Source organism: Doryrhamphus excisus, chromosome 18 (assembly GCF_030265055.1).
Source record: "Doryrhamphus excisus isolate RoL2022-K1 chromosome 18, RoL_Dexc_1.0, whole genome shotgun sequence".
NCBI lineage: Eukaryota > Metazoa > Chordata > Actinopteri > Syngnathiformes > Syngnathidae > Doryrhamphus > Doryrhamphus excisus.
The window spans coordinates 8,954,618-8,981,370 of record NC_080483.1 but is presented as its reverse complement, the minus strand read 5'-3'; the positions used below and the strand labels follow the sequence as shown (position 1 = coordinate 8,981,370).

The following is a 26,753-nucleotide window of genomic DNA, read 5'->3' as shown; positions in this document are numbered from 1 at the left end:
TGCAGTTAGTAATGTAATGTTGTATTCTAGTGTTAAACGATGCCAGAGTTACGGATAATAAGGTTTGCGCATTTGGAAGTGAGCCCTGAAAGAAGTTTGGGATTGCTCGAAATTCTCGGTTTCAAAAGGTGGGGTAGAAGGGAGGGGACTTCCTTATATGGGCATGGCTGTAAGCCAGATCAGCCCTCCCCCAAGCTCTCCTTCTCTGTTTATGTTGCTAGCAATGGCACGTAAGGGAAACAATTCCTAAAGACATTGAATACCCAACTCAAATATGAAAACAATTTGCTCCATTCCTGCATAATGGAGAAAATGTGGACTGCGCATAAACGAGTGCATCAATTTTGCACCTTTGAAGTTTTTTTTCCTGTCTTTATTTTGCAAACAGTGATGAGTGATCAGTCTTGAAAGACAAGATTCAGTGTCAGGAAGTTATGATAGCGTAAACTTTGACCAAATGGAAAAAACCTTGGGAATGTCTGATCCTGACTTAACAAAACCCTGTGAAAAATACTCAGTTTTTATAGTATCATTGTCAAATTTGACAAAAAAAAATTGACTAGGTAAGGACTCAAACTCTGGCTCCATTGTGTTTCCAAGTCCATAACCCCAAACTACTTATTTGTATTGGTAAATCTAATTTAAACTCCTTTTTTACACTCCTTAACACTTGCCAGTCGATTTGACACACCAGACTTATGCTAGAAAATAATGATAAAATGTGTTATTTATACTACAATCATCTTTGGTAAATAGGAAATAACTTATGACGATTGGATGCCGATTAGCTTGTAAAGGTGTAAAATCTAAATAATGTCAAATGCATCAATGGCGAGGGACACTTCCAAAGCCAGGACATGTGAACCCCACCTCTGAGGTGGACCGTCACATTCCATACACTCACATTAATCATGACAGTCCAGCAGCACCTAAAAGGCCAGACACAGAGAGCATGCAGGTGCACGTGCTAGAATGTACTGTGTGTTGTCTTCATGAACAAGATGGCCTCTTTGAGTCTTTGCTTCATGGTGACAGGTTCATATACAGTGGTGTGAAAAGGTTTGTCACACTTAAATGTTTCAGATCATCAAACTAATTTAAATATTAGTCTATAACAACACAGCTGTACACAAAATGCATTTTTTGAATAATTTTCTTATTATTAAGGGAGAAATTATTTAGAATTAAGTGTGAAAAAGTGACTGCCCCCTAAACCTAATAACTGTTGGGCCACCCTCAGCAGCAACAACTGCAATCAAGCGTCTACGATGACATGCAATGAGTCTCTTACAGCACTATGGAGGAATTTTGGCCCACTCATATTTGCAGAATTGTTGTAATTCAGCCCCACTGGGGGGTTTTCTAACAGGAAGCTCCATCGCAATAGGATTCAGGTCAGGACTTTAACATGGCCACTCCAAAGTCGTCATTTAGTTTTTCTTCAGCCATTCAGAGATGGACTTGCTGGTGTGTTTTGGGTCATTGTCTTGCTGCAGAACCCAAGTTGGTTTCATATTTGGAGGTACAAACAAACTGCCAGACATTTTCCTTCAGGATTTTTTTGGTAGACAGCAGAATTTGTGGTTCCATTTATCACAGCAAGTCTTCCAGGTCCTGAATCAGCAAAACAGCCCCAGACTATCACCTCTACTACAGGTATGCAGATTTTTGGATGTTGTGGGGTCTTTTGTGACCTTTCGTATGAGTCATCACTGCGCCCTTCGGGTTGGTTTTGTTTGGTTGGCTGGCCACTCCTGGGCAGGTTTACAACTGTTCCACGATTTCGCTATTTGTGCTAACTCAGCTGTGATATACCACAGTTAAGTTGTGTTTTGACAGGATGGCAATCACTTTTTTCCACAGAATATTGTAGATTTTGATTTTTTTTTCAATTAATAATACAGTAAACAGTTTCATTTAAAAACTGCATCTTGTGTTTAGTTGTGTTGTCACTGACTAATATTTAAATTTGATCTCAATGTAAAACATTTAATGGTGAGAAACCTTTAAAAACAATTTCACACCACTGTATGTCTATCATTGTTGGGAATGGTAGAAGTGAGGGAAAACACGGTTCAGCTCATCACAGCAGGAATGTGAAGGTCAGCACTACCTAAGAAGACTGAAGAAAACAAGTTATGTCAAGAAGAAGCATTTTGCTGTCCATATAAGCCAACCAAGCGAAACCATCTGCTGTCCGTGCTACCATTTATTGGCTATATATGGTCATAGAATCAAGAAAATGTTTTTAAATATCTGGTGTCGCTCCAAAAATCATCTGAAACCACCTTCTTTCCTGTCTCCACAACTGCTATGTACTACTCTCGACATAATTACCATTACAGGCTAAATAAAGAGGATTAAAGAGTGGAACGCTTTAATGACACACAGGCATCTATATAACTCAATTTAGAGTTTAATGAGTATGCCAAAATTAAATACATAGTACATACACAGTCTTTTTAAAGGCATTAAATAAAAAAATAGCTAAAATCCATCAAGTGTTGTTTTATGTTTGCAAAGTTTGCAGTAAACCAAAAAAATAAAGTCAACTTACATTAGCATTGATTTATAGAAATTATTTACCTTGCAAATACGTAAATATAAATGAACAAATAAAATCAATTTTTTTAAATAATTAAATTATAGGGCGTATGGTTAGCACGCAGGCTTCACAGCTAGGAGACCGGAGTTCAATCCCACCCTCGGCCATCTCTGTGTGGAGTTTGCATGTTCTCCCCGTGCATGCGTGGGTTTTCTCCGGGTACTCCGGTTTCCTCCCACATTCCAAAAACATGCTAGGTTAATTGGTGACTCCAAATTGTCCATAGGTATGAATGTGAGTGTGAATGGTTGTTTGTCTATATGTGCCCTGTGATTGGCTGGCGACCAGTCCAGGGTGTACCCCGCTTCTCGCCCGAAGACAGCTGAATGAATGAATGAATGTCCCTCACGACATCGAGGTTCAAAGTAACACACAATAATTATTTTCAATATGATTTATAAGGTAATCAATTCATGGACAATTGTATTAATATTTCATACTAAATTAATTAGTTGCCATATCCCATTGCTTTTATGTTGTTGTTTGATGCTTTTGTATTGTATGTATTCTACATAGTATATACTGTATTGTATATAATCTTACCTAACGTTGTTCTCCCGTCAAAGTGCTTTTGCTCTTTGTTCAGGCTGCATTTGTAAATAAGAATTTGTTCTTAAATTCCTTGCCTGGGTAAATAAAGGTATATAAAAAATATATAATGTTTAATATTATTAATGCAGTTAATTGGATTGGAGAGACATTTGTTTCTGTGCAAAGGCAGTGTACATGATGAGATAAGGTGCATATTTGAAGCCTGGCTTCAAGGGTATCATCATATCCTCCATGGACAATGACATCTCCATACAAAGGAAATAGCTCTCTAATAATCTCAATTGGTTCACAAGAGTAATTTCATCCTTCGGCAGGTTCACAGAGCTCCTTTGAGGCCAACTCTTAGACAAAACATCCCCTTTTCATTACGTTTCAGACAACTGCTCAACAGTTTGGAGCATCGAAACGGTTTTACCTCACAGCACCATGTTTTTTTTTGTTTTTTTTTTTAGTGTTGGCACCCCCACCCTGAGTTTCTTCACCTCCACTGAATGAAATGAAAGGCCTAAATGTGGCATTCAGTGTAGCATAGGCAATGTCTGCCCTCCACCTTCTCCATGGAGGATTAAGACGCACACAAAGCAGGGCCAGCGACTTGTGCTAAGTTGCTGAAGAGCCCCAAAAAGCAGATGTCACGCTTGGGATGTGACCACATCAGCACAGTGTTTGTTTAAACTTCGTCCATCTGAGTGTGGCCCAGACAGGGGCCACTTTCTGCAGACACAAAAGAGCCACGCTCAGGGGCTCCGTTTGAGTGCAACACTGTCCTTTGTGGCTAATGCTAGCTACTATACAGGGGAATGTGTCATTTCAAAAAGTTGTTGTAAAAATGACAGCGGCTGTAAAGACTACAAAACAGACTTCCAAGCCACACACCCAAAATGCAGGCTGACCAATCCCAGAGCAACACTGAAGAGGCTCCACCCATTGGTCCGGTACTTTCCATTCATTTCATTCATTAATTCATTCATTCATTTTTTACCACTTATCCTCACAAGGGGGTGCTGGAGCCGATCCCAGCTGTCTTGGGGCGAGAGGCGGGGTACACCCTGGACTGGCACATATAGACAAACAACCATTCACACTCACATTCATACCTATGGACAATTTGGAGTCGCCAATTAACAATTAATTAATTAAGTTTTTGGAATGTGGGAGGAAACCGGAGTACCCGGAGAAAACCCACACATGCACGGGGAGAACATGCAAACTCCACACAGAGATGGCAGAGGGTGGAATTGAACCCTGGTCTCCTAGCTGTGAGGTCTGCGTGCTAACCAGTCGACCCCATTCATTTCAATGCTACATATTTAATATTCATTAATTAATTCATTTTTTACCACTTATCCTCACAAGGGGGTGCTGGAGCCTATCCCAGCTGTCTTCGGGCGAGAGGCGGGGTACACCCTGGACTGGTCGCCAGCCAATCACAGACATATTTAATATGTTTTTGCTATTTACGTAAAAGGGTAATTATGGCTAAACAGTGTGCACAACTGTAGAGATACTGTAGGTTAGAGGGTTTATTAATACAAAAAATTATCAGCAAAATCCGCCCAAAACACCCGCAACTTCTCTAAGATAAACAATACATTTATTATTCATCAAATAATGATAGCTGTTGTTGTTTACGTCTAGCTAAGAAAGCTAACCAAAACAAAACAACATACTGTATGTGTATAATTTGGAGTTGTTTGTGTATGTTTTTCATGCAGCTTGTGTTTAGCGGCGCACAATGTGGTCCTCATGAGTGCTGACATATTTGTGGCTATGTTCCACGACGCACACACAAACACATAAAGACCACCCATGATTAAACTGGACTGGACCATTTCCTTTATTTGGGCCTCTTTTGCATATTCTACCTCTGCCAGCTTGGTCCCACCACACAGGGAGGCCACTTCCTATTTAAGACGACAAAGCAGTGAAGGCAAAAAGCTATTGTTGCCATCAATCAAGATAAGCACTGATTTCCACTGTGACTGGTCCTGTCCATCCCCTCTCTCCCGGGACTTAACTCATTGACTTTGAACGATGCTTTACATGCTGGAGTGCAGGAAGTCGCCATTTCAGTGTCAAGAGCTCTTTTACCACGTCTTCAAAAGCCATGAGCCATCGAGACAAATTGGAGTCGTCTCCAAAAGCACACAAGAGTCACCTTGAACGCTGCACTGTGACCCTTTGTGTTTACAAGAAAGATAAGACAGACACGTCATGTTAAGCCACTGGTTTGCAAACTGGGAGGGCCGTTATGACAGGAGGGACGCAGGACTGCCCTGAGCACGTTTCATTATTCGTTTTTTTCAGTAAAATATCCAATTTTCTCGTTACTATTCCAAAAATAGTCATAGATAAAAGCATACTGTAAACAAGACAAACCATCAGTGTGACTCAAAGTTTGTGATGGGAGTAAATTGACTCATCTAATTAGCACAATGATGTCACCAGGCTCAGAATTGGTCAGCACCCTGTCTCCATCATACCCAACAAGCTCATCAAAATGATCCACTTTTCATCCTCTTCCTCCCCTCTCAAACAAACACGGGCATCATCCTCATCATTTACAGCAGGATAACGAACACCACCACTGCTGTTTTGTTTGTGTGTTTTAGTAATGAAACTAATTGCAATAAAGTCATTGCAATAAATTAATCATTTTTTAATTCCACCCATCCATCTATCTTATATGCTGCTCATGCTCGCGGGCATGATGGAGCCTACCAGCTGACTTTGGGCGAGAGGCGGGGTACACCCTGGACCGGTCGCCAGCCAATCACAGGGTACATATAGACAAACAACCATTCACACTCACATTCATACCTATGGACAATATGGAGTCGCCAATTAACATTTTTAATGACACGTACTATTACAAGATCAAATTACTACTGAAAAAAAATCATACTCCATCCATCCATTTTCTATACTGCTTATCCAATCATATTTAAAATGGAAAAATAGTTGTATAAAATAATTGTGACATGACAATATTATAGTACTTTTAGAAAAAAGGTTAATCAAAGTGGATGTTGTAATATTTCAAGGATAATGAAAAATGTCTTCATATTACGGCGTCACGATACAGCAGTTCATGAGAAGAGATCTTAAGTAACATTGATTCAATTTAGAATCGCTACAGCTTCTGCTCGGACATTAACACAGTGGCAGATGTCCAAATCTGACGAAAGAAACAGCGGCACGTCAGACAGTGCAGGTAGGATTGCAAGGTTTATAGTGTCCGTAAAGCACTTAATGTGCGGTTGCAACCCTCCCCTGCACACTACCATTTCCATATTACATGTTTTATTCACACTAGTAATGCCATAGCTCACAGAATTAGTTCTCTCTTAGTTGCAGCAAAGACAAGAAATATTGTCATGTTTTAATCTTACAAGATCTCATGACACCCCGACTATTACAAGACTAAAGTAATATTTAAGAGAAAAGCTTTGGTACTACAAGACCAAAGTTTTTTTTCGGAATAAAAAATAAAATAATAATGTTTAAATTTGTTGTAATAGTATCCATCAAATTTTACCATACAATTTATACAATAAAGTGTACTTTAAAGTGTAACATAAGAGGAATTGTACAATGGTATAGTATAATGTTTAACAAAGGACAGATGTAACTGTTTCACCATCAGCCTGTTAAACCCACAGCTTATGTGGGCAGTGGACCTCCGGCATGATTAGAGCTTTAACTGCCTCTCAATAACCACTTGCCATTTGCCTAATTACCCCACGCTGACCTTTTATGACCGAACACACACACGCACACAGAAACAAAGACAAGCAAAAAGAAAATACACCAAAATCTTGCCAGAAAAACCTTTCCATTATTTTTTCCTCTGATATCTTTAGATAGGCTACATGTATTAGTTTATCCCATCACATTTTTCTTTAGAGGGATAAAAACCCTGTGCAATGAAGAAGCCATTGTCCATCAACAAGAGGAGAAACCACCCCAATTAGTTCATGTTCCGGAGCTCCCCAGTGTCGGCAGCACTTGTGCAGCCCCAGACCAATGACTCCACCTCTACCATGGTGGCTATTTAGACAATGACTGAGAGTTGTCTCATTTTCAGCGGCTAGTAAATATACAGTGTATACTGTATAGTGTTTTTGGCATGGCAAGAAAATATCCCAACCCGTCAAAGATTACAGGTTGTGTATTAAGGTGAGTTAAATCACCTAAAAACACGAAAACAGTCCAATTCTCTTCCCCTGATGTGAAACTTGTGACAAAGCAAGTCTACAAATGTATACACACTGATTGATAACATCTGTCACTGTCTCTCTTCAGGCAGAGAACCTCTTGACCCCTTTTGACCTTGTGTTGGAAAAGCTTTCAAGGGTGAGGTCAAGCGGCCTTCCTCCTGCCGATGTCAATACAAGCTTTTTAGTAAGCACCAATACTCACGATAAAAGCAGCCAGCTTCTCCATTGAGCTGTGACCATCCATGGCAGCACTTGTAGACGCTCTGGTAATCCTGGCGGTACACTTGTCTGTACGCCGTGTAGTACGCTGTCCTGTCAGAGTGAAGACAAAGAGTACAACAACTAAAACTTTTTCACTCATGGGCCACATTGGGTTAAGAAATTTCGCCAAGGGGGCGTCCATATATGGGTGGTCATCAAAGAGAACTACATACTTACTCACGGTGCTACGAAACAAAAACACATCCACAGCAAGTGAACGCATCACATACTGAATATCAACTGCTATGTGTGTGAGTGATAAACATTTACGTATGTGGTAAGCATAACACATAACATAAACTGCCATATACAAGTTCCGCAAGGTATGCTGGGTAGTCCAATGGCAACATCAATGTGAGCTACAGTATGAGCAATAAAACATTAGATATCAATTGTATGTTACCGTTCCTCCTTGTTTACTTCCCTGCAATCGAGCAAAAATGTGACAAACATGGCAAAATGTTGGGAGTAACAGAAGCTACCCAGCATGCCTTGTGGCAGGAGTTTATGGATGTAATTTTGGAATGGGTGTTTTGCATAGGTATTAGGTACTTACTGGGTGTGTTACTTTGAGCCTCGATGTAGTGAGGGACATTCATTCATTCATTCAGCTGTCTTCGGGCGAGAAGCGGGGTACACCCTGGACTTGTCGCCAGCCAATCACAGGGCACATATAGACAAACAACCATTCACACTCACATTCATACCTATGGACAATTTGGAGTCACCAATTAACCTAGCATGTTTTTGGAATGTGGGAGGAAACCGGAGTACCCGGAGAAAACCCACATGCACGGGGAGAACATGCAAACTCCACACAGAGATGGCCGAGGGTGGAATTGAACCCCTGTCTCCTAGCTGTGAGGTCTGCGCGCTAACCACTCGACCACCGTGTCGCCTAGTGAGGGACAATGTTGTTATAAATGATTTTTATGATTATTTTATTTTTATAGTTTGACCCTTGTATAGATTTTTTTTCATTTTATTTCCTATGGAGAAAATGGTGCTGAAGTTATTCGGATGTTCATATCTAGATATTGATAAGACATATGACGCTATGCTTTGGGGACTAATCTTGGGCAAAAAAGCACAGAACTAAACACAGCCATGTTCCGTTTTATATAATAAATAGAAGGTTTTAGTTAACAAGGCTTGTATTTACAGTATTAAGTAGCAGTCTGATGAAATGACTTAGAGGAATTTCAGTTACATGCCGTAATTTGTCCAGCGTTCAATTCCCAGACTGCCTCTTCTTTGGAGATTGGTGTCCCCCTCTCATTGCCACGCCAGCACACGGTCATTACTACACATTGTGACACCAAGTTTTGTTTACAGCAAGTAATTGTAGCCCTCTGCTGCCTTCAAAGTGATGGTAAATAAAGCAAAGAAGAAGCAAAGAAAGACGCTGTGAGAAACGTCCCCAATGATGTGGTGGGATGATGTTACCACATAAGGACCCTCCTGGTGGAATGTTGACTAGCACGGAGACCTTTGTGTGTTTAATAGCTGGTTGGGGGAAGTGGGAGCTACACCTTGCATTTAAGTGGAAGACAGCTGTCATTAGGGAAGCAGAAAAGAGACAGCAAACAGGGACAATATTGTCCTTACCTTCTCTCGTATCCCATACACCATGACTGTCCCGCACATCCTTGCTTCCACACTTTGACCATGCGTGTGAAGGCCTGCACACACGGCTGTCTCTGAGCCACCAGCAGCATCTCCTGTTCCATGCATACGTTGGGCCTGCAAGGGGGACATGTCAAAATGAAAGGGAGATTTAGAACTCGGACAGATGGCCCAGCTTCTGTAAGATGTTATCATTTTTTGAGCATATTTTGTGCTGCTGATGATTCCTTTTTTAGGGGGATTCCTCAAAAAACATTGCTGTGTGGACAGGGCCTTGGTTAAGAATCTTCTTCTTCTTTCTCTTCCGGCTTTTCCCTTCAGGGCTCGCCAAAGCGAATCAATCTCCTCCATCCCAACCATCTCAGTCTGGCCTCTCTGACTTTATCTCTAACATGTAATATCCCTCTGATGTACTCTTTCCTGATCCTATCCATCCTGGTCACTCCCAATGAGAACCTCAACATCCTCATCTCTGCTACCTCCAGTTCTGCTTCCCGTCTTTTTCTCAGTGGCACTGTCTCTAGACCAAACAACATGACTGGTCTCACCACAGTTTTGTATACCTTTCCTTTCATTTTAGCTGAAACTCTTCTATCACACATCACGCCTGACACTTTTCTCCTGCCTGCACACGCTTCTTCACCTCCTTTTCACAATCTCCATTGACCTGAACTGTTGACACAAGTACTTAAAATTCTCCATTCTCCTTCTGTATCTCTTCCCCCTGTAACCTCACTCTTCCACTTGGGTCCCTCTCATTCACACACATTCCTCTCCTTTCCAGGACAAACCCCCATCTCCTCCACCTGTTGCCTACTGTCACTGCAAATCACAATGTCATCTGCAAACATCATAGTCCATGGAGATTCTTGTCTAACCTCATCTGCCGGCCTGTCCATCACCATAGCAAACTATAAGGGGCTCAGAGCTGATCCCTGATGCAGTCCCACCTCCACCTTGAACTCTTCTGTCACACCCACAGCACATTTTACCACTGTCTTACAGTCCTCATACATGTCCTGCACCACTGGAACATACGCACTTCTCTGTCACTCCATCATCTAAAACTTATTAGGTATTATTTAATGCAATAATACAATCTTGTAACAACCTTTAAAGGTCATAGCAGTGGAAAAAGCACAATAGGTTTATATAATATACTGTATAATAGGTTTAATACAATAAAGGCATTATATAAATATAATAGGTTTAACTTCTTTTTACAATTTAAAGTTACTTAGAGTGGTGCCTGTACAGTTAATTTACTTTTAATTTATAACTTAATGAACTTTTTTAGGTTAGAATAACTTGATGGTCAACCAGCGTCATTAGTGTGTTCATATTTGGACATTCCACTGCAATAATTGTCGTTTGAATGACTGGCACACAGATATGGTTGGTCCATCTTGTAAACTACACTAAACATGATCACCTGCTTCTGTACACGTGATAATTACATTCCTGACTCTTCAGCATGGCCAGGTATCAGTGGAAAAAAGTGATTTTAGTTATCATTCACTCTCGGGAGGAGTCTTACATAAATAACAAGGCATGAGCAGAAACTCCAACGTAAAAAAAATTAAGTAGAACCTAAATTGTTACTCACATGTATGGCTGAAGGTTGTTGGTGTTCCCATGGCGGTAGAAGTGTGCCTCTTTAATAAATCCGAGGAAAAACAGTAAAAATACACACTTCATAATCCTCTCCTTTAAACACGTGATTCACTCATGGGTTGTAAAGCACCTGCTGAAAAATATTCTGATAAAAAAGGGTTAGTATTCCTCCAAAGTTTGCAGAGATGACACAGCCATTATGTTTGCTCTGTGTGTGTGAGACCGTTCCAAAATAAACACACACAGAGAAAACAGAAGCTCATCCACACTTGGTCCCTGCAGATGTTAGACTGCAGCAGGAGGAGGAGGAGGAGGAGGGGGAGGCTCCTTCCATTCACTTGGTAATGTACTGTGTGTGAGTGTGTGTGTGTTGGGAGAGGGGCGTGTGATCCATAAAGCCACAGACGTGCACACACACACACATACGCACAAAGCACCCTGCTGCAAAGTGTCCAGCAAACACTCTTGAAAAGGTCACCATTTAGGAGGATATAGTGTGCACCAAAATGCAGATGATATGCTTTATATAAGATACAGTGATATGATTACCAATTGAGTAGGAGAAAGGAGCCTGATGATGATGGTGAGGTCAAAAAGGTCACTGGCCCGCTGCTGGCTCTTCTAAACAAAGCTTTCATTGCAGACATGTGTGCTTGTGACCCCCAAAGAATCATGGGTCACTGCTGAAAGCCCCTAAAAGAAGAAGAAGAGGAGGAGCAGGAGGAAGGACCATCATCTATACATGATGTTCTAATTAACCCTCACACTCAATGCACAAACACAGCTTACTAATAACCAACTGCAATTGATCTAAACTGAAAGGTACATCTGTGTTACTGTTATTATGCAATCCGTACCGGAAACACAGTCTGTTCTACGCTACATGCAGAACGTGAAGTTGCTCATTGCTTGGTGTGCATCATATCAACAAAGAACATCTGAATCATTATCTTATGCATTGAGAGTGTTTCATCTTAAACATTTCAGTATATTGGTGTTCCAATTAATAAAACAGAGTTGGGACATCATGGAAATATACCGTTCAGATAATGGACACTACCTACTCAACAAGCGGGATCAAAACTAAAACTTTCTAGCAGTGCTGAGTGCATTCAAATGCAGCACATAACTCCTCTGACACAATTTGCTGCTGCATTCAATGTTACAAAATGTTCTAGTTGTAACAACATCAATGTTAAACAAATAGACTTTTCGACTGATACTGCTTTATCGGGATTGTTGAACTTGCCCCTTCAATTTGGTCTGAAATTAATATAATTGCTCATGGCAAACATAGGACCATGCAAAATACACATTTTGACTCAGAATTACAAAAAGAAAATGAATGAACCCATGAATTATGTACAATATTTCAACTTAATTATGATTTATTATGAAGTATGTTTTTTTTAAGTGTGCAGGAGAAGGGGGTGCATGGCTTCAGGTCAGATGTCTGAAGGGGTACGCCACTGTAAAAAGTTTGTGAACCACTGCTCAAGCTGAATCGTCTAGATCAGGGTGGGCATATTGTAGCCGGCAGGCTACATCAGGCCCATCTGGGTAGCTTACTGTCTCTCCCAACATTTTGCAGTGTTTGTCACATTTTTGCTTGATTGCAAAATATGTTGAGGAGACAAGCAGGAACATTAGCATACTCTTGCTATCCAATGTTTTATTGTTCAAACTGTAACTTACATTGATGTTGACGTTGGTCTACCCAGCATACCTTGCAGAACTTGTAAATAACAGTTTAGTTTACATGTTATGTTTACCACTTAGCGGTTGAGTTCCTCAGGGAAGTAAACAAGGAAGTACGTGAACATACTATTAGCATTCAATGTTGCTGCTGGCCAACCCAGCATACCTTGCGGAACTTGTAAATAACAGTTTACGTCACGTGTTGTTTACCGCTTAGCTGTTGTTCATCACCCACGTTGTAGTAGTGGTATATATGATGTGCTACGTTGCTGTGGATGTGTTGCGTTTTCGTCTTGTTGCACCACGAGTATATTGTTCTCTTTGAAGACCACCCATATCGGCTCCTCAGCCAAATTTCTTTAACTCTATGTGACCCATGAGTCAAAATTTTGCCCATCCCTGGTCTAGTTTAGTCCATAATTCCACTCTGCTTATGGTTGTTTACATTCAAATCTCACTCTCTTTTATGTTTGGTTTTATTGTATTTATTCATGGATAATATACATAACCGGATATGATGTTTACGCGCTTAAATAAGTATTTATGTTGTTTGTTCATTTATTATGGTTTCCTACGACATTTCAAAAACATGCATGTTATGCTATGACAATTTTGGTCAATCAAAATTAATTCATTCATACGTTCATTCATTCAGTGCGAGGAGTCACACTATCAACAATGTTCTATCTGGCCGGACGTATTTGCCTCCCTCTAGCGGCCTGGTAGTGTAGCAGCACAAGGAATAGGAGGAGCCACAGGGCGCCGCCTGGTGTTGCTGACGACTAGACTGAATTTAAAGTGCAATTGAACCTTTTTGTTCCAAACTTGCCTCCGTAGCACGAACACCATAGCATGAATCGCGTGATAACAGCGCGACTGTGCTGGCCACGTAAGTCACATTTTATTACCAACTACCTTTGGCAAACCGAGTTTGTGGTGCACCCACGGAGAAACATGTCGACTGCACGGCCGCTTACTTTACTGGGAACCATGGGGTTCGGAGGCCGAGTGGACGAAGAGCAGAGTGTGCAGATAGTGAAGACCTTCCTGGACCGGGGACACAAGCTGGTGGACACGGCCTTCATGTATACGGATGGGAAGTCGGAGACCATCGTAGGGAACATGAAGCTTCCTAAAACAGGTGGAGTTGACACTCTTTCACTTCTTCATTCTTATGTGTTTATTGTCAAATCCACACAAACTAATAATGCAGGAAACGTTTAAGATGACAATCTTTTACTCCCACAGTCTAAAAAAAAACTAAGTGTCACTGATGAATGATTGATTAAATGTGTTCATTTACTTGACTTCCGGGTACAACTAGTGTCAAATGTGTGCATTACCCTTAGCAAGTTGTGCAAGAAAGTCACGGACATAAATAACGCTGTAATGAACTTTCACCACATATTATTGTTTGTTTTAGTAAATCTTTGACCAGGACTTGTAGGTTCGACTGTCATTCTCTAAACAAGCGTCCATTCAATTTTTTCGTGTAATTTAAGCAGTTAAAACAGTTTAATATAAATATTTGACCAGGACCTATCGGTAAAACGTGTTTGCCCACTTTTCTCTCATCAAATGTTCACTTTTGTTGTCCAATTAAGCATTTAAAGCACTTTTTACGACGTATACATAAACACTAATTTTTATCAAATGCATATTGCTTTTGATAGATCGTTTATATGACAGGAGTGATGTGCTGCTCTTTTTAAAAGGACCCATTAACCTAGGTAATCTCAAAGTGTTATTTGCTCCCAATTTTGGTCTGGGTCCGATGTGATTTGTGGGCCGTATTTGCCTGCAGACAACCAGTTGAATAACCATGGTATAAATAGCCACATTAAGTTTAAAATACAACCACAGGGGTGATGTGTCTGTTGTGTTCCTGTCTACAGTCAGCATCGCCACTAAGGCAAACCCTTGGGAGGGTAAGACATTAAAACCAGAGAGTGTGCGTTCTCAGCTGGAGACGTCCCTTCAGAGGCTGCAGACCAAGAGTGTGGACCTCTTCTACCTGCACGCCCCAGATCACCAGAATCCAATTGCGGATACTTTGCGAGCTTGCAATGACCTTCACAAAGAGGTAAAGCAACACTGCCATCGTTATTCCCAACAGGCCGAGATTCAATATTTGAAATGTTCATCACAGGGTAAATTTAAGGAGTTTGGTCTGTCCAACTATACTTCATGGGAGGTAGCTGAAATAGTGAGCCTGTGCAGACAGCATGACTGGATTGTGCCAAGCGTCTATCAGGTAAAGCGCACTTCTTACACTTGTATTTTACCATGTTACAAATCACTTACTACTTTACAGGGAATGTACAATGCTACCACCAGACAAGTTGAGACCGAGTTGCTGCCCTGTCTGAGATACTTTGGGATGAGGTTTTACGCATACAATCCTCTGGCAGGTCCTACCTATTATACAAGTTCTTGACTCCCAAGTACTGATACTGGCACTAATGTTGGTACTCACTTTGTCAGGTGGCCTTCTGACTGGGAAGTATTGCTACGCTGATAAAGACACGTCCCAGCCTGCAGGGCGCTTCTTTGGCCACAACTGGGCTGCAGCATACAGGGACAGGTGACACTTGCATGTTATACTGTTCTTCCTCGGATAGTGGCCTCTGCTCTAATATATGCCATATTTCAAATTGATTAGTTTTTCTACCATCACAGTGTCAGCATAGACATGGTATCTGTAAATCTTGGTACTCTATTCAGACTACTCACTGGCCACCATATGAGGAAATACAGTAATTCCGTACATACTTTTCCTATTTGGTCCTAAGATACTGGAAGCAGAGTCACTTCCAAGCGATAGAAGTGGTCCTAAATGCCTTGGTGACAGCATATGGATCCAACCCCCCCACCCTGTTGTCTGCCGCCATACGCTGGATGTACCACCACTCCCACCTCAAGGTGACAGAGACTTAATTGAGTCAGAGCTAATTAATAGCGGAGGATTTGTGTTATAACATCTTACCTTGCCAGGGTGAGCTTGGTGATGGCGTCATCATCGGCATGTCCAGTGTGGAACAACTGAAACAGAATCTGGCCGCCTCTGAGGAAGGTCCTCTGGATGAGAGGGTGGTGGAGGCCTTCCACGAAGCCTGGAACCTGGTCGCTCACGATTGTCCAAATTACTTCCGATAAAGTACTTCACAGATTAGTAGTTTTTTTTCCAATGTTTACCCTGCATTATAATTCGCTTTACAGAGATTAGTTTTCCAAAATGTACCAAGAAGATTGAAGCACTTAAATTTTTATGTGAAATAAGAATTATATTGTTTTTGTTTCTGGACATTAAAACAATTTTTGACAGCAACAAGATGGACTAATGACAGGTTGGTGCATGCAATACTAAACCTACCCACGAGGTGGTGGCATTTCTCAAAAGTTGCAAGGGCCTGCAGACTTGGATATAATCCGTATTGTCCCCAGATGGCCCACACCCATATTGCTCGACATAATTCTGGTTTTGGCATATTTGTGTGCCATCGCTTCATAACAACATTGTATTGCTGGAAATTAAGTATTTCAGCAATAATTTAAGCAGTATTTCAGTTAAGTCACTGTGAAGGACAAAAGTTCATCTGTATTCTATGTAAAAAAAAACAAAAAAAAAACTGCACAAGCTTGTGTCACTTTGCTGCATCCTCGTCGTCGTCATCATCATCGTCGTCGTCATCCGGCACGTCCTCGCCCGTCAAGTTGTCAAACTCGCCCGTTTCGGCGCTCCACATGCACTTGACTGTCACCTTGAACTCTGCCATCTCGATGCCAAGCAGTTTCTGTCAGCGAGACACAATATTGTATTACTTGTTTTCGACAATTATGTTCTACAACTGGAGAACTCACCAGAATTCGAGCCTGCTCGGGGGTGAGGACATCTCCTTCTTTACAGATGGCATGGTCTTTTAGTAGCGTCACCACACCTTGCATGGATACAAGACAATCATATGTGATAATGTAATAAAACAGTCTTACAGCAGATCAGTAGTTATTTAATGCTGCATTTAGGTACTACTGTACAGTACATTTAGTCGTGTTACAAGGTCTCACCAGATTAAAACATGATATTTATTGTTTCAAGAAAAGCGAAGAGAGCAGTCAGAAGTCTTAACAGACCGATAGGATTCTTTTTTTTTTTACAGTCTTGCTCACCGGATGCAAATGAATATGGTTACGAAAAGTTTAAATCATTATAATGCACCCAAAGTATTGCTGAATTTATTACACAGAATGACAATGTTTGGCTTTTGCAACAAACCTGGGTCAGGTCCCTAATCCAATAAAAGATCAAACTGGAAATTGGGCGTGTAAAATACTTTGAGGATAGGAATAATCATGACTTGCTATTATAGATCAATTTGTGGTGTGATTTAAAATGTCAGTTTTTTAACACACTCTTCAACACAATAGTCATTTATTGACAGTCCCCACTATAAACAACTAGCAGTTAGAGCAGCACTTCCCGCGCAAGTTCCCCGCATCGTGACACAGCAGTCCAGGTACAGTGAGAAGGAACTTCTGCTGTAGCTACGGAGCCAACTATCCAACGTGAAACTAACTTTATTTTTTGGGAGGTTTTCAAGACAAGGCACAATGGACCAGCCTCAAATGCTGAATTGAAAATATGCAAGGATTCACTGTATTTGATTCTCATAAGTCACACGTTAGATTCTTACCCTTTTTGAGAACAGTTGGGAGGCCCAGTTGCCTCAACTGAGGCTCCATGGAATGAGGAAACTGTTCCAAAGGACCCTCGTCAAGGGTTATGTCCGTCTGAGCCCGGTTTCCTGCACGTGCATAGTCTGTTTCTTTGAAATGATCAAAGTACCTATGAAGAGAGTACATTACATCAACAATAAGTTTTTACTTTACTAGTGGCTGATTCAGTCACCGGTCATGTGTATTTTGATCCAATATAAAACCATATTGAATATGCAACCACCCTGTGACAGGTTGTGGAGGTGGCAAAAAATCCTGTCCTCAATTTCGCAGCTCATGGTACAAGACTGGAAATATTCCTAAGCACTTGGGAGTGTGACCAAACCACCGAGGTGTGGGTGTGCCTCGACGCGGGCTATGGGTGGAATAAATTAACAGACCATTTCAGCAAGAAGCACAAAATCAAAATAAATAGGTGCAGATTCTAGAATATCTCTAAAGATTTCTGTTCTAGTTATAGTGTGCAGCTGCTCTATAAGAGTTCAAACTAAATACAAAGGGCCTAAAAATTTACATAATATGTCCCGACAAACAACCATTCACACTCACATTCATATCTATGGACAATTCTGAGTCGCCAATTAACCTAACATGCAAGTGTTTGGAATGTGGTAAGAAACTGAAGTACTCAGAAAAAAAAGACTCCACACAGAGACGGCAAGTGGAGAATCAAACCCAAATCTTCTCGATCTCCTGACTGTGTGGCCAATATGCTAACCACCCAGGTTACTGAGCACACCATATTTGCAGAAATGGCTAGTTAAATTCATCAATGTTGTTTGTTGCAATTTTGCAACTTTTGTGGTTTTATGGGAACAGGTTAAGTTTGTTTTTGTATAAATGCTTACTCACTCTTGCACCTCCTGCTTGGTTTTATTTGTGAATAGTACTCCCACTTCTCCTCGAAGGTGCTTGCTGACCTGCACATGAACACAAGCAAACAGCTGACGTGAAACTGCTGCCATAAGGAATCTGAAGTAGAAATGTTCAACACTGAATGTGATTATTTCCTTATTGTCTTGGACCTGTGCAAATATGATAACTCTGAGGGAACACAATGTATATAGATTGCAAAAGCACAGTCTGGTTGCAATCCTAAAAAAACTGCACAAAGAACTATGATTCCTACTTTGCATAAATTGTCCTTGTATTCGTCCGTTTCTCCTTTACCAATTGCGATCATCATGACTTTATTTTTGCCAAAGAAGAACCTGTGGGAAAGAGAAATATATCATATATACAGCTATATCACCCTAAACGATACATACTATGAATGCTTGCCATTACCTGCTGTGTTTCCACGCTGTCCTGATGTCTTTCAGCTTGTTGTTCCTCATGTTAGCCACAGAGAAGATGAACAGGTATTTGTATGTGTCCACACATTTCCGTAACTAGAACACAGACAAGCAAATGCCAATAATAGCTATAACAATGATGCTTCAAGCAAATGCAGATGCCATGTACTATGTATAGTTCATTACACTCACCTCCTCTATTAGTTTCTGCTTTGACTCAAGTCCCTTCTTTGCTGTTTTTGTTAAAGAAACTGTAGGGGGGAATCGTATAAACGTCGATTAGCTGAAGCGACATGTACACTAATCAGAATAAGCTAACCTTAGCACGTTACATTCCTCAATGTTCACATTTAGGCGTCAGTTAATTCGCTTCCAAACAAATGAACGACATAACTAATATGACCTTCATATAAAAGACATAACTACGTGGCAATTTTGAACATCTGACAATAATAAATGTTTATTCGCTTACTTTTCTTGTCTCTCCTCGACTTCGGCATGGTGTCTTCTCACGATGGCAGTACAGGCGCACGTGAAAGTAAAAGGACCCCGAATGTTTCTGTCAAACGAGGCTTCCCATAAGTCGCCTGACTAAAAAAAAAAAGCAGCGGGGACGTAACAATTTTAACCTCGTGAGAATATATATATTTTTAAACAGTAATACTTCTGGTTATTTTAAAATATACATTCAAGCTATGTGTGTTGTATTTTAGATTTCGTACATTAATTATTTCGTGTCAGAATGATTGAACCTGTTTATGTTTGCTGTTTCACTTATTTGCTCGTTAATCATTGGCGGGCACATTTTATTACCCTTTCTCATTTATTGATTCACATATAAGCGTTAAGGCGACAGGGTGGAGGCCTCATTTGCCTGCGCGAAAATGAATTGAATAACTGCACTACTTAGATAAACCGCCAGGAGATGCTCAACTGCACATGCAGTACGGTTTAAACATACTGTAATATGCTTCAATCTAAACAATGTACACTGGAATGATGAATAATACGTAATTAAAGTAAAATCTTACGTAATCTATTCGTACAGTGTCATTCAAATGGTGATCATATGATCAACGATTATTGAGTCCACTGTATTAATCGTGTGGAATCATGTGGCTTGTGGCCTCAGACAGGATCATCCCCCATCCCTGTTGTGAAATAGGAAATGGGAGGTGGGAATGGGAGGTGGGTGGTAGCGGTGGGCAATACAGGAGATTATGGTATCGATAAAATATCAAGTATATACAGTGTTGCCGATGCCGATTGTGATACTTTTAACTTCATTATTTTGTGATTTGACCTTGAGTATAATTGTGAACAATTAAAATTCAACAATATAAGCCAATGTGACAATATCCACAAAAACAATCCAATTACTACGCTTTATTATACACATTAATTGAGCAAAATTAAGTCAATATTGCAATATTTGTAAACAAAAGCAAACATGGTGGCTTTTTGTTCCCAATTCCAAGGACATAGTCTCTGAATATATAACAATATTTCAATGTAAACAATCTAAGAATATGAACAACACAACTACCAAAAACACAGATAAAGACAACTAAAAATATCGATGTAATCCGGTTAGTATCAATCTGATACTGATATTGCCCTGTGTATCGACTCTATCGTCCTTTGTATCGACTCGAATGTGTGGGAGGAGCTACAGTGGGTGTCACTGTCTGTATTTTTATTTTTTCTTACCGTGCAACATGATCCTTGCACACCAGAGAGGGGAGGAGAAAGAGAAGCCGGCTTCTTCGGTCCCACAGTGACCGATTTTAGTGCACTGTATACGGCTTTGGAGGAGGCGGAGAATGTGGACCGTGGTTCTGTGACGACTATTTGGACGGGGTGAAGAGGAGGAGGAGGAGGACATGTGGGTGGAAGGAAGTGCTGCTTGTCTGCGTCAAATATCTCACACCTCCAGTGGATGATGAGGATGCTTCTCGGATGACTTTTGAGGTTATTCGTGTTTTGTGATGTGACAGGGATGGTGCCTCATTTGCATAAACACACGCAGAAATGTGAGCTATAAAGCCACAAATAATCCAGTCTTGCATCTCGAGCCAAAGTAGGACCACCCTCCTGTGATTGTAAACCGACATGAGCTCGCTCTTTTTCCCCGATGCTCCTCCACCACCACCACCTGCCCCGGCCGGCCATGTCCCAGCGGGGACCAGCGCCCTGCGGAACGACCTGGGCTCCAACATCCACGTCCTGAAGACGCTGAACCTGCGCTTCCGCTGCTTCCTGGCCAAAGTCCACGAGCTGGAGCGGCGGAACCGGCTTCTGGAGAGCCAGCTGCAGCAAGCCCTGCAGAGGCCGCAGTATCGTGGACTCTACGGACGAGAGGCGGCCGTGCAGACGGACGGGGGTCCCGAGTCCAAGCTGCCGGGAACCATATGGAGTTTCACCCACGTGCGGAGGCAAGGTGAGCGTCTGGAGACCCTGCATGGGCCCGGGGTGACGTGGACGCACCCGGACGGGGTCGGGGTCCAGATAGACACCATCACACCAGAACTGAGGGCTCTGTACAACGTGCTGGCTAAAGTGAAGAGAGAGAGGGACGAATATAAGAGAAGGTGAGTGCTACTCAAAACTGGCCAGACTGGACATTTCATTAGGTACACCTGCACATGTACACAAAAACCATAACAACAATATTCCTGCCTTTTAAAGAGGAATTCATTAAATTTGAGTGGTGTGCAACTGTAAGCTATGATACTAGTGGCATTTTTTCTAATATTTTGGTTAGTTGTGGGGTTACCTCTTGTAAATGCAAAAATAATATTTATTTTGTTTTATGGTACTGCCTAAAAGCTATCCACAGCTTATGAAAAGGGTCCCAAAAGTCAAACAAACAAACATTACAAAACGCTAAATAATGTAAAAACAATAAAACATAATATACATATTTACAATATACAATATTTGTATGAATCAATAGTAATTACATTAAAAAGTACTACATATTCAGTTATAGTATAGCCAAATAATCAAACAAAATGGTATCATAACAGTATAGCGTTTACATTTTTTTATAAATAAAAAAAATATATTTTAGCTTTACAAAGGCATGAATTAAAAACTGATATTTTTGGTTTGTTTTATTGTCTTTTTTTAAGCCGATTTGCTTTGCTACAGCTATAATATAGCTGTATTCCATTAGAGGTGTACCTAATGTTGTGTCCAGTCATATGTTTATATTTTCAACAAATCTATGATTTTAATTGCAGCATTGTTCATAAAATATCCAATAATGATGATGATTTGCAACATCAAGGGTTGTATTTGGTCACATGTTAGGCAGTGTGACGAGACGGTATGTGTCCATCTTCATCAAGTGCGATGGTTCCTATGCTGTCCTCATCAGGGTGTGATTGACAGCAAAGTGAAGGGCGGGAATTTGCTCGGAATTAACTGACATAGCTACTCAGTAGGGAAGAATCCAACTTCTCTGTCACTTATTAGGAATTTCCTTCCAAGAAGCGTCCGACTCAGTATCCCGTGTTGACTCACGTCACCGTGCAGCCCATTTTGGCGTACGCCGACTGGGAAATGAGCCAAAGCCTTCGCTTGGTGATGCTGTTTGCCGCTGTGATTGAAACAGGGAGGCATTTCAGCCCTGTGAGGTCAGCTATGACCAATGCTGACTTTCCTCAGTGAGACACAATGTGTACACTCGCCTAACCCCGTCTGTCCCCTTTGGGAAACTATGCTATCCTGTCCACTCCCTCATATCTACGGCATTTCCTCATGAGCCCACGTCTGTGTGAAAGCACGGACAAAAAGAAACCTGAGAACCAAAATGTGAGTTGATTTTGTGCAAAACCTTCTTGCATTAACAAAACAGTGCAATATTTATGTTTGCTTGTCTACTTCCTAGTTTATGGAGGAATAAACTAACACCAAATGGACATACAGTGACTGTTTATACTCTTTCATACAGATATCCTACATCAAAGCCACAAGAGTACATCAGTACACAATAAACCCATAATCTGGGTATCAAATAGGAAGCAGCATTTCCCACTGGGCTACAATATAGCTATGGCATTGGGTTATAATGACAACACGTAACACAAAATGTGCAGTATTTGTGGCGGTCCAAATTTATTTGTGGCAGGACGCCACAATAAATTAATGTTTGGAAAATAGTGGTAATGTTGGATTATAACTAGGGCTGTCAATCGATTAAAATATATGATCGAAATTAATCACTTTTATTAAAATCCAGGGTTAACTCATAATTAATCACAGATAGAAATATGTTTTTTATCTATAATAAGTGGGGGAAATCTCTGTGGTAATCAATTCAATGTGCAACTGCAACTATAATTACATCAAATTTTATGTAAAGAATATACATTTCCAAACTATGAGAGATATAAAAATGTGAGCAACACTGGTTAGTTGGGCCACTCCTATACCAAGGTAGCACTGTATATGACAATAAAAACAATACCTGCTAACTGGAATACAGTGACATTAGATACAAATAACTTTGGTCTTGCTACTAGAGCCATCTGCCAGGGCTTTGAAGATAACTTTACCAATCTAAATACTCTTTTCTTTCTCCATTTCCCATCAATATTTGTTCCAGCTTGTGGCTACAGAGTTACCGTGCTTCCATCAAACTACGGTGGGGGCCGAGTGTCAAACGCACGCTAATCCCTTGTCAAAGAAATTGCCGGCATTAAAGGAAAACTCCATTAACGCGTCATTAACGTATTAACGTTGACAGCCCTGATTATAACAACAGGGGTGTGAGAAGTGAGGTTAAATACAATCCGGTTCCGGCATTGCGGAATACCTTTACACAACGCCAGCATGTGACGTATAAAGTAAAGCCACAATTGCTTACAGCACAACTGGGCGGGTGTGTCGGGTGTTAAAATTCACAACTCACTCCCGGCATTGTCGAATACGTCGTCACCTCATCCCACCTCTGGTGTGAGATAAATTAATGGTGTGAAATAAATTGTTGTCAACACAACAGTGCGGGAAAAGTAATTTGGGGTGTTAAACTTCACTTCTCGGTACTGGTATCATGGAATACCCTCAATGAAGGCAGCGTCTGGCCTCTTTTAAAGCGCTGATGCTACCTTAGTAAGCGGAATATTGCTGGGTTGTTGCATTGTATAAGCTGCACCCACACAAAGGCAGAAAAAGCCATCTTTTACAGGTACTATGAAATGTGGTTTTCTTGGACTGTACCAAAATGGTTGGAACTTTGTGGGAACAGTTTGGGGAAAGGACATTTTCTGTTAAAGGCTTGATTGGATGAATTTAGTGTGGGAGAATCTGTGACCTGAAACCTCACAAATAGATGCATATTCTAGAAAGTCTTTCCAGAGGAGTACAAGCTGTCCCAGCAGCAAAGGGAGGAGTCCATACTGTATATTCTGCAATGGTCAGCTGTCCCAATACTTGAGTCAATGTATTGTATACAGAGTATACAGAGTACAAGAGAAAAGAAAGAGACATTGCCTGCCACTTTGCATTGGCCAGCAATATGTCTTCCCCACTGTTACATCACAGCTTTTTTTGTCCCGTCGACTAAATCCTCTTTACAGCCGTCACGTTTCAGCCCTCTCCCGACCAACCCCCCCCACCCCCCCCCTTCCCCTTATCCCACCATGGCCTCTCTTTGTCTTCAGCCATTCCTTCATCCTTCACTCCGCCCGCCCTCTAGCAGGCCACCTTCATGCCATAACCTCCGTGCCATGCAGGCTGCTTTGTAAGACATGCTCAGTCCCACCCCCACCCACATACCTCATACCCACCCCAGTGATTTATTAAAGCTTTACTATAGAGGACGCACATAAACACACAGGGAGATGAATGGCAAGGCTAAACCGTCCCTGACTTGCATTCATGTCATGAAGTATGATCTTGTTTACTTTCCCTGCCTTTTGCATGTGAGCTAAGAGCAAGGGGCCGTGAAAACATGAGGCATACTCACTGGACACAACAATAGGTACACCTGCACAATGGAATGCACGGTGTCAAAGCCCACTATTCATTCATTCATTCATTTTCTACCGCTTATCCTCACGAGGGTCGCGGGGGTGCTAGAGCCTATCCCAGCTGTCTTTGGGCGAGAGGCGGGGTACACCCTGGACTGGTCGCCAGCCAATCACAGGGCACATATAGACAAACAACCATTCACACATTGCCCACTATTCATTCATTCATTTTCTACCGCTTATCCTGGGCCCGCGGGTCGCGGGGGTGCTGGAGCCTATCCCAGCTATCTTCGGCCGAGAGGCGGGGTACACCCTGGACTGGTCTCAAAGCCCACTAATAATCTACTATATGACATTATTCTGAACAAATTGTTATTGTTGTAATTTACAGTAAACAATGCTGTTTAGCATGATCAAGTTCATTTTCGTTTGCTGTTGATATATAATTAATTGTCCTGCTCATTAACTGAACTCGCATCACACGTGTTCCGACTTCAGGTGCCATTCGCTGTAGTAGCCCGTGTGTTCTTTCACAGTAGCTTGAGAATTCCGATCCACATGATTTTTTAGAGGGTTGACAATAAAGCCACTGATTTACAACTATCATATGCAGCAGGTCTCAGTAAAGCACACAAACACATTCCAAGCAAAACTATGACATCAATTCAACTGTCCAAGAGTGGGCTTCATAAATCACGTAGCTCAGGATTGGTTTAAAGGTTTAAAGGCGAGTGGTGGTGAGGTAAGGTTGTTGTAAGGCACATGGAGGGCCGAGACACTCCAGCCAGTTTCTCCAGCAGCTGGTTTAAGTAATAAGCTTCTTCCCTCAAATTGAAAGAGGTGTTGATCATTAAAGTCATCTGCTTTAGTGGCTGTCTGGAAAAGAAAACCTGCAATGTCTCTGCCCTCCATGGCACGGGTGGTAGGGTGTTATGTTCATCCCTGTCACAGTGACAGACGGACGTGCAGAGAAGGAAGGACGGTAAGGTCAACGTCAGCTGGGCTTCTGATGTCGCACTTTGGGTTCAATGAGTTTCCGCCAGTGAGTAGGTAGCAGCAGGAGTGCATAAATGTGTGGTGCAGAAATTTGTCAAGTTCTCAAATATCTTATACTTGAAGGGACTGTTTGCAACACACCATGAGTGGCATTAGCGAAACACTATGCTGAATCTCTCTTTATGGCGCTTAGATGGAAATATAGACCCTGTCTCTGTTAAGGAACTCTCTCACTCCAATAAAAAGCACACGGAACAATAAACCCAATAAATAAAATGGAGTATCAAGACTATAAACAAAATTGCACATGAATGAATAAAGAACATTGGGTATTATTCCTTAATAGAACGATACAGTCTGTGAGTGTGCACCATTCTTGTTTAGATTTACTTTGTCAACCAAAGGCCTCAGTTGATTATCAGGAGGAAGGCTCCACTTTGCACCACAAGCAGCAGTTTTTTTTCATAGTTGGGAAAACTGGACAGTATGGTTGTGTTTGAAGTACGCATGCAAGACATGGGACATGTCGTGTTCATGGCCTCACCTTGTTAATTCTATTTAAAACTGAAATATTCACACAGTCGGGCTTCGAAACCATCGCTTTTGTGCTTTTATTCATATTTGCTTTTGCTCACTTGCACGCTGCAGACAAAATGGCTGAATGACCGACAGGAGGGTTCACTCACTACATTCATTAACATTATAGAATTAACATGGCAGGGTGTTGACACAGAGGCACAGAGTGACAACTCTTGTCATCCAGCTTGTATGGTACAGATGTCAATATATCGAGGCCGGCAAAATTATCGAATTTGTTTTTATTAATTATGCGATTGATTTATTGATGAATGGCACGTTAAATACCCACTCAATGTCCTTTCCCTTCTGCTCAAGTCACTCTGGCAAATAGCAAAGACAAGAACGTTAGGTGCATTCATGGATATTGAGTCAGTCCACCTTTGGGTCATGACCCAAAGGTGTTGAGAATTACTGCTTTAAAGCTCCCATATTACTACAGTAATCCCGTTTATCGCAGTTAATTGGTTCCAAACCCGACTGTGATAAGTGAATGTCCGCTAAGTTGGATTCCTTATTTCCAAAAATTGTATGTGCATTTTTGTAGTTCTTGTAAATACATTTATATTTTTCAATATTGTGGACATAAGCTTTTTAA

The 26,753-nt window shown here is 41.2% G+C and overlaps 4 protein-coding genes across 8 annotated transcripts in view; 2 read left to right on the top strand and 2 right to left on the bottom strand.

Moving 5' to 3' along the window:
* megf6b (multiple EGF-like-domains 6b) overlaps window positions 1-11,544 on the bottom strand; it is a 59,479-nt gene extending 47,935 nt beyond the window's left edge. Inside the window, exons 1-4 of one of the 3 annotated variants that reach the window (XM_058054283.1) lie at window positions 11,428-11,544; window positions 10,871-10,919; window positions 9,247-9,381; window positions 7,580-7,689 (exon numbers count right to left, since the gene is read on the bottom strand). In XM_058054283.1, coding sequence (XP_057910266.1) covers window positions 7,580-7,689; window positions 9,247-9,381; window positions 10,871-10,872 — 247 coding nt within the window. In that variant the 5' untranslated portion in view covers window positions 10,873-10,919; window positions 11,428-11,544. Of the gene's footprint in view, window positions 1-7,579; window positions 7,690-9,246; window positions 9,382-10,870; window positions 11,357-11,427 lie in introns of those variants that run through there. The other 2 variants (XM_058054284.1, XM_058054282.1) reach the window with 2 other exon arrangements.
* A 1,798-nt stretch (window positions 11,545-13,342) lies between these two features.
* On the top strand, window positions 13,343-15,907 carry akr7a3 (aldo-keto reductase family 7, member A3 (aflatoxin aldehyde reductase)). The gene is made up of 7 exons (XM_058055736.1): window positions 13,343-13,717; window positions 14,472-14,659; window positions 14,726-14,830; window positions 14,891-14,987; window positions 15,061-15,160; window positions 15,369-15,498; window positions 15,571-15,907. Exons 1-7 carry the CDS (start codon window positions 13,429-13,431, stop codon window positions 15,730-15,732), a joined length of 1,071 nt encoding a protein of 356 aa, XP_057911719.1. The 5' UTR covers window positions 13,343-13,428; the 3' UTR covers window positions 15,733-15,907.
* A 247-nt stretch (window positions 15,908-16,154) lies between these two features.
* mrto4 (MRT4 homolog, ribosome maturation factor) lies at window positions 16,155-19,186 on the bottom strand. Its single transcript, XM_058055737.1, has 8 exons — window positions 19,078-19,186; window positions 18,798-18,856; window positions 18,598-18,701; window positions 18,440-18,521; window positions 18,163-18,230; window positions 17,268-17,419; window positions 16,438-16,514; window positions 16,155-16,370 (listed from the first exon to the last, which is right to left on the bottom strand). Exons 1-8 carry the CDS (start codon window positions 19,103-19,105, stop codon window positions 16,221-16,223), a joined length of 720 nt encoding a protein of 239 aa, XP_057911720.1. The 5' UTR covers window positions 19,106-19,186; the 3' UTR covers window positions 16,155-16,220.
* Window positions 19,187-20,313: 1,127 nt separating this feature from the next.
* The window catches only part of iffo2b (intermediate filament family orphan 2b), a 28,670-nt gene continuing 22,230 nt past the window's right edge, over window positions 20,314-26,753 (top strand). Inside the window, exon 1 of one of the 3 annotated variants that reach the window (XM_058054891.1) lies at window positions 20,314-21,196. In XM_058054891.1, coding sequence (XP_057910874.1) covers window positions 20,718-21,196 — 479 coding nt within the window. In that variant the 5' untranslated portion in view covers window positions 20,314-20,717. The remainder of the gene's footprint in view (window positions 21,197-26,753) is intronic. The other 2 variants (XM_058054890.1, XM_058054888.1) reach the window with 2 other exon arrangements.

Coding starts and splice junctions, on each gene's coding strand:
- akr7a3 (XM_058055736.1), top strand. CDS start 13,429: ATGAATCGCGTGATAACAGCGCGACTGTGCTGGCCACGTAAGTCACAT. Junction 13,718..14,471: donor CATGAAGCTTCCTAAAACAG/GTGGAGTTGACA, acceptor TCCTGTCTACAG/TCAGCATCGCCACTAAGGCA. Junction 15,499..15,570: donor ACCACCACTCCCACCTCAAG/GTGACAGAGACT, acceptor TTACCTTGCCAG/GGTGAGCTTGGTGATGGCGT.
- mrto4 (XM_058055737.1), bottom strand. CDS start 19,105: ATGCCGAAGTCGAGGAGAGACAAGAAAA. Junction 18,231..18,439: donor ACAAGGACAATTTATGCAAA/GTAGGAATCATA, acceptor GTTCATGTGCAG/GTCAGCAAGCACCTTCGAGG. Junction 16,515..17,267: donor CCCAACTGTTCTCAAAAAGG/GTAAGAATCTAA, acceptor TATCCATGCAAG/GTGTGGTGACGCTACTAAAA.